This window comes from Vipera ursinii (genome assembly GCF_947247035.1).
Source record: "Vipera ursinii genome assembly, chromosome: 9".
Classification (NCBI taxonomy): Eukaryota; Metazoa; Chordata; class Lepidosauria; order Squamata; family Viperidae; genus Vipera; species Vipera ursinii.
Window position 1 is genome coordinate 1039324 of NC_139523.1, and position 12415 is coordinate 1051738.

Genomic DNA, 12415 nt, shown 5'->3' on the forward strand with positions numbered 1-12415 from the left:
AGTGTAAATGCAATTTTTGGTTGCTTCAACAGTATATTTCCAAATCACTGAAAATAATTATTTCCCCCTTTTTTGTATATTGGTCAGACCCCACCTCAAATATTATGTCCAGTTCTAGAAACCACACCTTTAAAATGCATTTGGGGACATCAGAAACAGCTCAACGAAATCCAGTGAGAATTCTGAAGAGTTCCAAATACAAATCCAGAATTCAAGGGAGTTGAAGTCCACAAGTCTTAAGGTTGCCAAGTTTGGAGAACCCTGCTATAGAGAGACTGGAAGGGCAGGGATGTTAAGTGTTGGGAAAAGAGAATTGTTCTCCATTACTCAAAAGGCTCTGGCAGAGACCTCTCCTGGGTCTCCCAGGACATGAAGTTGCAGATCTAGATCTCAAAAGGCAGAGGCCAGGTGAAGGTGGCTGAGGTTTCTTTTCAACTGGAAGAACAGCTGGACTGGAACTGATCACGGAGGGAGATGGGCTTTACTCTGAGCAGAAGTACGGATTAAAGTCTAGGCATCACAGCTTTTTGCTCTATTTTGCTTATCAAGCATTTCCTCTTATGCTACAATGTAGCCTTGTGGGGCTTTTTTGTTTGTTTTTAATCTAGTTTTGTAAAAGTTCCATGGGTGAAGGACGGTTAGTTCATGGCTGGGTTAGTAAAGCCTCCTTTAATCCCATCTCCTCCAATTATATTGCCTACTCTCCCTGTTGCTATGGCAGGAGATGTGAGTTGCTAGGGGAAAAGACATCTCCCCCTCCCTTTGTTGCTATGGCAGAACATTGCTGATCCGTTCTGCTACCTTGGCAATAGCTTCCATCTCCTTGGTAACTGTCTCTCCATCCTTTTTCTTCTCTTTTTGTTGCTACGGCAACAATCCTTTTCTCTTGTCTTTGGTCACAAGATCATCTCTTTATCCATCCCTAGGGCATCTGCTCCTCCAAATGGTTGCTATGGCAATCTCCCTCTCCCAACTTTGCTCACCCAATATTTTTTCTTCTTCTCCCGTGTGCTTGGCTCTCCCCCCATGTACATCAGCCCTGGCACCAGATGTGACATGGTAAGGGAAGACCCCTAGTCCAAGGGCCAGCCTCTTCTTAACCTGTAGCTTCTTGATGGGTGAAGACTCCAGCTCCCATCATTCTTGACTTGGAGGGCCCTAGCTGTGGCAAGTTGGAGGGACTGTCACAGATATCCAGCAAACCCAGGTGATTTACCATGGCTTCAGAGCTAACTGAATGACACAGAACATACTGTACATTGCATCTGACTGTTGCTCTAATTAAGCAAACCATAGTTATTGGATTTGCATAAGACTGATCCCAAACCAATCATGATGTAGCAATACAATATGCAAATTCCCTGATATTAGGGTCAGAGAGAGGCAAATGGCCAAGATGCAAGTTAGCGGAAGACTGGGATCCCAAATACTGTGGTACACCTTCTATTCAATGTAATATGTAGCTAACCAACTATGGTGTAATTAAAGCATCCAAGATAAACCATGAGTTGGAAGAATTGGAAGGGACCTTGGAGGTCTTCTAGTCCAATCCCCTGCACGAGCAGGAAACCCTATACTATTCTGGACAAATGGCTGTCCAGTCTCTTCTTAAAAAAACCTCCAGTGATGGAGTACCCACAACTTCTTGAGGGAAGCCATTCCACTGGTTAATTGTTCTCACTGTCAGGAAGTTTCTTCTTAGTTCCAGGTTGCTTCTCTCCTTGATGAGTTTCCATCTGTTGCTTCTTGTCCTGCCTTCAGATGCTTTGGAGAATAGCTTGACTCCCTCTTCTATGTGGCAGCCCCTGAGATATTGGAAGACTGCTATCATGTCACCCCTTGTCCTTCTCTTCATTAAGAAGAGGGGTTGTTCCTCTGTCCTAGTCCTATTAGACCTCTCAGCGGCTTTTGATACCATCGACCATGGTATCCTACTGCGGCGTCTCAGGGGGTTGGGAGTGGGGGGCACTGTTTTACAGTGGTTCTCCTCCTACCTCCTGGGCCGCTCGCAGTCGGTGTTGACGAGAGGGCAGAGGTCCGCCCCGAGGCCTCTCGTTTGTGGAGTTCCTCAGGGGATGGTCCTCGCTCCCCTCTTGTTCAACATCTATATGAAGCTGCTGGGTGAGCTCATTCGTGGTTTCGGGGTGGGGTATCATCAGTATGCTGATGATACCCAGCTTTTTCTTTCCACCCCGAACCAACCCAGTGATGCCCTCGATGTGATGTCCCGTTGCCTGGAGGCGGTCCGGGTTTGGATGGGGAGAAACAGGCTTCGTCTCAATCCTGCCAAGACTGAGTGGCTGTGCATACCGGCATCTCAGACTAACCAATCTTTTCCATCGTTAACTATGGGGGGTGAGGTGTTACCCCCCGTTCATAGGGCCTGCAACTTGGGCGTCCTCCTGGATTCACGGCTCAGTTTGGAAGATCATATAGGAGCCGTGGCCAGCGGAGCTTTTGCCCAGGTTTGCCTGGTGCGCCAGTTACGGCCCTATCTGGACCGAGATGCCCTACGCACAGTCACCCATGCGCTCGTGACCTCCCGGCTAGACTACTGCAATGCTCTCTACATGGGGCTGCCCCTGAGGACCACTCGGAGGCTTCAGCTGGTGCAGAATGCAGCCGCGCAAGTTGTGATGGGAGTCTCCCGATATTCCCATGTAACACCTCTTTTCCGCGAGCTGCATTGGCTCCCAGTTGCCCTCCGGGTGAGATTCAAGGTGCTGGTGATGACCTATAAAGCCCTAAATGGCATGGGCCCGGATTATCTGAGGGAGCACCTGCTGCCAGCATCAATTTCCCATCGTCCTGTGCGCTCCCACAGGGAGGGCCTCCTCCGGGCGATCCCCAGGGGGAGGGCGTTCTCTGTGGGGCGCCTGCCCTATTGAATCAACTGCCAACGGAACTCCGGACTGCCCCCGACCTTCGTTCATTTCGCCGGGACCTAAAAATCTGGCTCTTTGAGCTATCTGGTCTGGACTGAGGGGTTTAATGTTTTTAAATTGTGATTTTATTTTTTGCGGCTAGACTTAATTTAATTTAATTTTAATTTTATATTGTATTGTTTTTAAATTTTGCCTTGTAAACCGCCCTGAGTCCTTTGGGAGTAGGGCGGTATATAAACCGAATTAATAAATAATAATAATAAATAAATTAGACATACCCAGTTCCAGCAGCCGTTGTTCTTTGCATGCTTTAGCTTCCAGGCCCCCCCCATCAGTCTTGTTGCTCTTCTGTGCACTCTTGCCAGAATCTCAACATCTTTTTATAATATGGTGACTAAAACGATGCAATATTCCAAGTTTGGTCTTACCAAGGCCTAACAGTACTTCACCTGATCTTGATTCTATCCACAATGTTTAATTGCAGAGGGAATATCAGAAATCTCAGGCAACTCCAGGGGATTTCACAGGTCTAATCCTGGGAAACTATTATTCCAAAGTGAGAATGAGAATCCAAGTTTGGGACCCTGAAAAAGAAAAGCCTAAGATCAGGGAGACGCTCTAAAAGCAGAAGTAGGAGAGATGCTGGAATCCAAGTCTTGGTCTGACTTTCTTGCCAAGCCAAGATTTCCTGAAAAGGGCTAAGTTGTACTTTGACAATAAAGGTTTATTATTATTAAGCCATGAATCAGTGCCCGAGCGCTCACACCTTGGGACCCCAGCACGCCTTGTGCAATCTTGGCCCAAACCCCGAAAGCGGCAAATTGCTGCGGCCCGTAAGGAATTTTGGGCTCCCGGGACCGCCGGCGCCGCGCGCGCGCTCTCCCCCACCGCCCAGCGCGCGCCCCCGCGGCGGCCCCGCCTCCCGCCCCCTCTCCGGCCCGCCCGGCGGGCTTCCCCTCCTCTTCCTCCTCCTCTTCCTCTGGCCGGCTATGGCGCGCTCGGCGGCGGCGGCGGCGGGGCGGCTGCCCTTGGTGGTGGTGGTGCTGGGCGCGACGGGCACCGGCAAGTCGCGGCTGGCGCTGCAGCTCGGGCTGCGCTTCGGCGGCGAGATCGTCAGCGCCGACTCCATGCAGGTGCGCGGTCCCCGCGGGGGAAGCCGGGCAGAGGCCGGGCGCGCAGCGGCTCCGCTTCCCGCAGGCCCGGCTGTCCAGGGCGGCCGAGGGCGGGCGCCGCGTCAAGCGGGCTGGGCTGCTCGTGGCGCGGGCCCTCGCCCTTCGCCGGGCCTTCCGCCGCGGACCTTCCCGGCCTGGCCTCTCCACGCCCGCCGCTCGGCCGGCCCGGGAAGCTTCCGGCCAGCCCTTCTGAGTATTGGCGGCCGCCCCGATGGCTCTGGCTTTTATCGTTTTAGGTTGCATGTCTCGTTTATATGTAAAATGGACTTTTAAAAAGGAGGCATGGCATCTGTCGATCAGTCGGTCATTCTGGGGGGGGAGGCTGTCCTCAACCCACGATGGTAAAGTGGCTTTTTGCCAACTATTTGGTAGCCTGGGGTGCGTCTGTATGTCTGCACGTGTGTGAAAATACAAAATAATATCACAATAAGGCTTTGTTCTTTCTTGTCTAACTTAAGTTGCAACAAGAAGGGGATTGCCCATTGCAGGTTGGGCTTGCTCTCTAGGACGGGGTCTAAACAGCCTCTTCGTGTTTTTTGTGCAACAGTTTTTCCCTCTAGGAACCCTTCAGACCTGTTGAACTAGCAGTCCCATCTTCTCCAATCAGCATGACCAGAGTGGACAATGCTCTTGTTGGGCAGGTGTCATCTCCTCCACCCCAGGATGATGGCATTTTAACCACCAATTTTGCCTAACAAAAGTTTTGCTTGGTGCCTGAATGCTGCATCTGTTCAGATTAGGAGTGAGAGGCCTAGAGAAGAATCTGTTTCTTAGATTGGGCATCTTCCTCACACCAATATAAGGAACATCTAGATCAGTGTTTCTCAGTCTTGGCAGTTTGAAGATGTGTGGACTTCAACTTCCACTGGCTTGGAGTTCAAATCCATTCATTTTCAATTTGCCAAGGTTGAGAAACCTGGCTTGAGCTGACAGGCACGCATGGAGCTGAGACTCTGGTAGCCTTGATAGATGATCTGGGCTATCACTTGGCTGGGAGGGTGCCCCACAGAGTTCCATATTGTCCCTCTTGAGATGACCCTGGCTGCCAGGAAAGGATCACCAGGCCGAGAGCTGCAACCACCAGGCTTGGCTTTGTTCCCTATTTTCTCTTCCTTCAGCAGAGCAGCCAGGATGCCTCTCTGTCATCAGAGTTTTAATTGCTGCTGATGTCTAGCCTTTAAACTCTCCTTGTATTCTTGTATTTTATTGAGTGATTACTGTCTTGGGTCCCCTCCTTGAGCAGACCAACAGAGTTGCTTTGTTCTTGCGATTTCTGCCTGACCAGAAAGTCCTGGCCAAATTGGGTTTCTCCAGGTTTCATGAAGCAAGCAAAGGTGCGGAATGGATTTCTAGAAAACATTTCAGACTACAGGAACCATTTGCACTTCAGTTTGAGATTCAGATCACACAGACTCATCCCCAACAGCCTGCGCCTGTCTTCAACCGTTTAGGGACCCAGGTGTTCTGTACCAGCCTGCTACTGGCCCTGCAGAAAAGGCAGGGACAACCCCTTTTACAAGAAGGCAAGAGGCTGGAATTACGCCTGCCAAATTTATTGCTACAAAAACAAACGGAACAAGACAAACCAAGAAACAGGAGCTTTAAGAAACAGGAACTATCCAAGCGGTTGCCTTCAGCAAACCAACCCTCCCACACATTCCCCTTATATAGAGTTCAGGGCGTGGCTTCTCTCTGCCTCCTTTCGAGGAGCCCCATTGCCTTCCTCTGTTTACTCCTAATTGACTGCCTCCTGCGTCGGGCGTCCTTGAACAGGGCCAGCTGTGGGTCATCTTCATCCACGATGTCAGGCTCACACAGCTGGGTCTCTGTGGTGACCACGTGGGAGGGGCCTGGCTGAGGGCTCTCATCAGCAAGATCTTCAACCCCCTCAGCAAGGTCTTCAACACCCCCCTCCTCCTCCTCTGAGTCGTCTGACCCAACTGCCGAACCCACAGGCTGACCCTGAATCACAACACCAGGGCAGAAAACGTCCTGCAGCCAAGAAGGCTCCACACCCATTTGCACTGCTCAGGTGACCCTGAGGACACAGGTAAACCTCCAAATGGCCCCAAGGACTCTCTAAAATCCTTCCATTCCCCACCATCCAGTCAGAGCTGAAGAAACTTTTTGGAGGAGAATCAGAACGTCTTCAAAGAAAAACAAAAAAGTCCACTTGCCTCTTGGAAAAGCATCTTTGGGACCTGGATGACTGAGAATCTCCATAGAAAGAACTTTTATTTTCACTGGTATAAGGTAGACATTTCTTCCAAAGATATCCAGAAAGTAACAAGTGATTTATGTTCAGGTACTGTGTCCAAGCAACATGCTTAATGAGCTGTCCAGTTTCCAAATCCAGTTGCCTCCTGAAAAAGCACCTTTGGAGCAAGCAGTGACATCTTGTGAGATAAAATAGAATAGAATAGATTACCTTATTTGGCCAGGTGTGATTAGACACACAAGGAATTTGTCTCCAGTGCAGCATGTCTCGATGTACATGCAAAGCAAAACAACAACAACAACAATATAATATCAATAAGAGAGTGGTAAAGATAAGGCTAATAACAATGCTACAGCAGTACGAAAACACTCTCTGGTTGTTTTGGCCTGCAATGCCCTGTAGCAGCGTCCTGAGGGGAGGAGTTGAAACAGTTCCATGTTCAGGATGGGAGTGATATTTTCTCAGCTCCACCTTCTGACCCGTGCAATATACAGGTCCTTCATGGAAGGCAGGCTGGTGGCAGTTGTTCTTTCCACAGTCCTAACTATCTGTTGAAGTCTGCACCTGTCCTGTTTGGTTGATTTACCAAACCAGACAGTTATTGAAGTACAGATGACAGACTCAATAATTCCTGCATAGAGCTGAATCAGCAGCTCCTGGAAGCAGTCTGAACTACTCGAGTTGCTGCAGGGAGAACATTTTTTGTTGTGCTTTGTTAATGATGGTTCTAATGTCAAGTATCCATTTCAAGTCCTGGGAGATTGTAGAACCCCAAAACTTGAAGGATTTGATTTCTGATGCCGTGCCGTTGAATAGAGTAAGGAGTTCTGCTTGTTTTGTGTCCTATGAAACAGCCTTCCCCTAGAAATGGATATGGCCCAGGCCCTGCGGGAATCTTGCAGAGTTCCAGGGAAATTGGAGCAGCCACTCCCCAGTTTTGGATTTATATTGTTTGATTGTGTCTTGTTTTGATTTGTTCTTTTTCCCACTCTGCCTTTGTATATCACTGGGGGGTCTCTGTTTTTTCTCATCTCATTTTAATCCTTCTATGTGAGCCAGCTGGAGGAACAGTGCTTCTGTCCCAGGCCCTGCCCTTCTCAGCTCTTGCCTTGCCTCCTTCCTTTCAGGCAAGAAAGATGCTGTGGCGGCTGAGGCAGCATGGCGCCTCTAGCCCAAGACTGGGACCTTCGTTTGTGAGCATCCTTCTGCTGAGGCTGCCTCCAAGGCAAGGCTGTCTGGTAGTTCTGCCAGCTGGGATTTCTGAACATTGAAGCTGCCAGTTAGGAACAAGATCATGCAAAACCCAGACCAGTCTGTGCTGTCTCCTGGCATTCAGTACCAAATTCCAGATTTGAATGGAGATAGGAAGGTGATGATAATGGAGAATTACTTTGCATATTCAAAGGTGCAGATCTTTCTGTAATAATATGTACCAAAGCAATCCTAAAAGGAAAGCCGACTCTCCTGGTCCTTGTGGTCTCATGACTGGCTGCCCTGAAGGATGGGTTGAGCAGATGATGTGTCTGTGTCAGGTGTGTGTAATTCAGTTGTGGCTCCTCAGTGCTGAGCAACAAGCAATCAATACATGCTTAGTGTTTGTGTCTTTGTGTTCTTTCAAATGTTCCGTGGCTACATCTAAAGCTGAACTATTCTCTGGACAAAGTGAGCAGGTCCTAGATGGGCGTGCCAAAACACCCAGTGAGTTGAGATGGCTCTGATGAGAGGAGCTTGCTTGTAGGTCCCAGCTCCGCAGACTCCCCTTTTCCCAGCCTGAGAAGGAATGTGGCTCCTCCCCGCCCCATAGGGAGTGGTGCGCCCTGCTGCTTAGGAAGAGAATGCTGGAGAGCCTTCTGGTAGCCAAATGCTCCAAGTGAACTGTTTCATTGGTGCACTATTTCATTAGGACATGTTGATGCAGGCAGACACACATTCTTTGCACAGTGCTGTACTCAAGCAGTCCTGAACCAGCATGTACATTCTAAGGGCGGGGGTGACATTCTCATCCTCAGCAGTGCCTTAAGAGTGACCCTTTGGTGGCTCTGAGACCTCCTGTGTCTTGAAGTGGTGAGCCAGCTGAGGTACAGGCTGGCCACCAGCATGAAGACTAGCACCGGCTGAATTTAATGCTTCATCTGTTTGTCTCTTCCCTGTCTCAGGTATATCAGGGCTTGGACATCATCACCAACAAAGTTTCTGCCCAAGAGCAGAAGCTGTGCAAGCATCACATGATCAGCTTTGTGGATCCCTTGGTCACCAATTACACAGTGCTGGACTTCCAGAAGAAGGCCACCGCCATCATATCCTTTCCCAGAGACTGTTGGGACATGGGTGGGTTAAGTGCTGTGGGAGAAAACCACAAACAAGGGCTTATAAACCACATTATATCCAATTTGAGAATATGTTGGGGAGGATGAAAATGAAGGTGCTTCTGGCTGTTAGGAGAATTAGTAAAGAAATATGTTTGTGACCCAGGCAAAGAACGTGCAAATTGTGTCCTGCAGAATCCATACTTTTGTGATGCTGTTAGTGCATCAACGTTTCAAGAATAAACAATGCTAATTGAGAAGAAGGGGAAAATAGAGAAGAAAAGTAGGTCTTTCAAAATGTATTATTCTAAAGTTGTCAGGTATATACGTACGTACGTATATACATACATACATACATATATTTAAATGAGGCTCAGCTTCAAAGTTTTTCCATGTGTTCCTCAACTTTTTACATTGATGAGATTCTTGCCTCCCAGAAGATCCCAATTGTGGTTGGTGGAACAAATTATTACATTGAATCTTTGCTCTGGAAGATTTTATTTGACACCAAGGTAAGTCTCACTTTGTGACAAGTAGAAATTAATCCTTTGGTAGGAGGGATTTTGACTGACAGATGGAGACACAGAGTTTCATTAAGGTTATGTTAGTTTTTTGCCTTCCTATTGCTTGGCTGATTTCTGTGAGTTGTAAAGTCTTCCTTCCTTCCTTCCTTCCTTCCTTCCTTCCTTCCTTCCTTCCTTCCTTCCTTCCTTCCTTCCTTTTTCTTATAGAGCTGAAAGGGACCTTGGAAATCTTCTAGTCCAGTCCCCTGCTCAAGCATCTCAGACAGGTGAATGTCCAGTCTCTTTTTAAAAATCTCCAGTGATGGAGCACCCACGATTTCTGGGGCTGTTCCACTGGTTGATTGACCTCACTGTCAGGAAGTTTCGCCTTAATTACAGGTTGCTTCTCTCTTTGTTCAATTTCCAACCACTGTTTCTTGTCCTGCCCTCTGATGCTTTGGTGAACAACCTGGCCCCCTCTGCCCTGTGGCAGCCCCTCAGACACTGGAATACTGCTATCATGTCTCCCCTATTCCTTCTTTTCTTTAGACTAGCCAAATCCGAGTTCCACAGCCGTTCTTCGCATGTTTTGGTCTCCAGGCCTTTGATCATCTTAGTTGCTCTTCTCTGAATTTTTTTCGAAACTCTCAACATCTTTTTTGTGATAAGGTGACCAAAATTGGGTGCAGTATTCCAGGTGTGGTCTTAACTAGGGTTTTATAAAATGGTAATAATACTTTGCATGATCTTGATTATATGCCTCTGTTTATGCAATCCAGGATTGTATTAGCTTTTTTGGTTGCTGCTGCACACTGCTGGCTCATAGTCAAGTGATTGTCTACTAGGACTCCAAGGTCTCTCTCATATAAATCTAAATAAATAAATAAATAAACAAATAAATAATTACTGTTTTTGAACCAGGTCTCGCCCAATCTGTACTTTAGCTTTGATTTTTCCTGCCTAAATGTAAAATTTTGGTTTTCTCCACATTGAAACTCATTTTGTTGGACAGGGCCCATTGTTCAAGTTTGTCAAGATCTTTTTGGATCCTGAGTTTGTCTTCTGGGGTGTTGGCTACTCCTGTCAGTTTGATATCATTTGCAAATTTGATGAGTTCCCCTTCAATTCCCTCATCTAAGTCATTGATGAAGATATTGAAGAGTACTGCGCCTACTGCGCCTAAAACAGAACCTTGTGGTACCCCACTGCTTACTTGTGGATGTAGTGCCATTGAGTACTACTCATTGAGTGTAGTTTGTTAGCTGCAGATCCATCTGGTGGTGATGTTGTCTATTCCACCTTTTCCTAGCTTACCAAGGAGAAGATTGTGATCTACCTCAGACATGTCAAACTTGCGATGTCATGTGACATTGCACAATGTATCAGGACTGTTTTGCCATTGCTGGCAATGGGGTGGGCGCAGCTTCTACGTGACATGTCCGGCCCGTGGGCTGGCAGATTGACACCCCTTATCTACCTTGTCAAAGCCTTACTGATACTATGTCCACTGCATTTCGCTGGTCTTTCTTTCTTTCTTTCTTTCTTTCTTTCTTTCTTTCTTTCTTTCTTTCTTTCTTTCTCTCTCTCTCTCTCTCTCTCTCTCTCTCTCTCTCTCTCTTTCTTTCTTTCTTTCTTTCTTTCTTTCTTTCTTTCTTTCTTTCCCAAACAGTTGCAGGGTTCTGAATGCCTTCAAAAATGTTTGGTTACAAAAATGTCACACATCGATGGCATAATATTTCTCCCCACGCTGCCTAATAGCCTGATATTTTTCATATGCTGCATGATTTGTTCCATTTTCCCTGCCTGGGTTTGACATCTGGTGTTCTGCCTGCAAGCAAGCTGTCTTCCTGAGAGGTGGGCAGTACTGGGATGATGGAGGGTGGGTGGATGCAAGGCCTCCATTTTGAGTCTGATGTCCTTCTTGGACCCTTGCTAAGATCAGAAAAAGAGGATTTGCTAGCCTAGCTGCAGGTTGTCTCCCTTCAGCAGTTGTGTCATACTTTGGGGGAATCTGTTCTGTACCAGCCTGCTACCGGCCTTGCAGAAAAGGCAACCCCTTTACAGACGGCAAGAGGCTGGAATACGTCTGCCAAATTTATTACAAAAACAAACAAGACATGAACCAAGATACCGGAGCTTTGAAACACTATCTGAGCGGTTGCTTTCAGCAAACCAGCCCTCCCCACACAAGTCCTTTATAAAGAGTTCAGGGCGTGGCTTCTCTCTCCCTCCTTCCGAGAAGCCCCATTGCCTTCCTCTGTTTACTCCTACTTGACTGCCTCCTGCGTCGGGCGTCCTTGAACAGGGCCAGCTGTGGGTCATCTTCATCCACGCTGTCAGGCTCACACAGCTGGGTCTCCACCAGGTGGGAAGGGCCTGGCTGGGGGCTCTGCAGAGCCTCAAAGCCATCATCAGCAAGTTCTTCAACACCCCCCTGATCCCCCTCATCTGAGTCATCCGACCCAACTGCCGAACCCACAGGCTGACCCTGAATCACAACACTATCCCGCACCGCAGGGCCCTTCCCCCGGGTCTGCGGATCCGGATGCGGTCGAGATGGAAATTGTTCATGAAAAGCGGTCACCAACGCCGGGGCATGAACGGTGGTCGCGTCTTCCCAGGTGAAGTCCTCTGGTCCGTAACCTTTCCATTCAATCAGGTACTGGAAACGACCTTTCAGCCAACGGGAATCCCTGATGCTGGCGACCTCATACTCGGGGGTGCTGCCTCCATCACGAGGTCCTGATGGGGGAGGTTCCGCTCGGCGGAGTGGACAGGCCGGTTGCTCGGGGACCAACAGAGACCGATGAAAGACTGGGTGCACGTGCAGGGAACGTGGCAGAGTTAAGCGATAGGCGACTGGATTGATGACAGCCTCGACTGGGAACGGTCCTAAATATCGGTGATCTAACTTTCTCACCGGCCGTGTTGACGGTAGGTTCCTGGTGGACAACCAGACCCGATCTCCCACCGATAGTGGAGGCGTATCCCGTCTTGACCGATCAGCAAACCTTTTGTAATCGGCCTTGGCCTTCTCTAACTGACATCGCACCAATCGATGGATCGCCTGTAACTCTGCCATGAAGTCGTTCGCTGCCGGCTCCGGTGAGTCCATGGGAGAAAGGGGGAAAAACCGGGGGTGATATCCCACATTGGCCAAGAACGGTGTCATCTGTGTGGAGGTGTGCTGCGAATTGTTAAATGCAAACTCAGCTATGGCCAGATAGTCCACCCAATTGTTTTGCTGCAGATTGACGTAGCAGCGCAGATATTGTTCCAGGATACCAATGACCTTCTCGGTTCCCCCGTCAGTTTGAGGATGATGCACGGA

At 48.5% G+C, this 12415-nt stretch overlaps 1 protein-coding gene across 5 annotated transcripts in view; it reads left to right on the forward strand.

The window, feature by feature from the left end:
- The first annotated feature begins 3864 nt into the window (after window positions 1-3864).
- Window positions 3865-12415, forward strand: part of TRIT1 (tRNA isopentenyltransferase 1) — a 35198-nt gene continuing 26647 nt past the window's right edge. For 3 of the 5 annotated variants that reach the window (XR_014493235.1, XM_083368974.1, XM_083368972.1), the window contains exons 1-3: window positions 3865-4018; window positions 8432-8571; window positions 8994-9093. Coding sequence is in view for 4 of the 5 variants with exons in the window: in XM_083368974.1 (XP_083225100.1) it covers window positions 3875-4018; window positions 8432-8571; window positions 8994-9093 (384 nt within the window). In the remaining variant the exon portion in view is untranslated. Of the gene's footprint in view, window positions 4019-7414; window positions 7645-7703; window positions 7974-8431; window positions 8572-8993; window positions 9094-12415 lie in introns of those variants that run through there. The other 2 variants (XM_083368973.1, XM_083368975.1) reach the window with 2 other exon arrangements.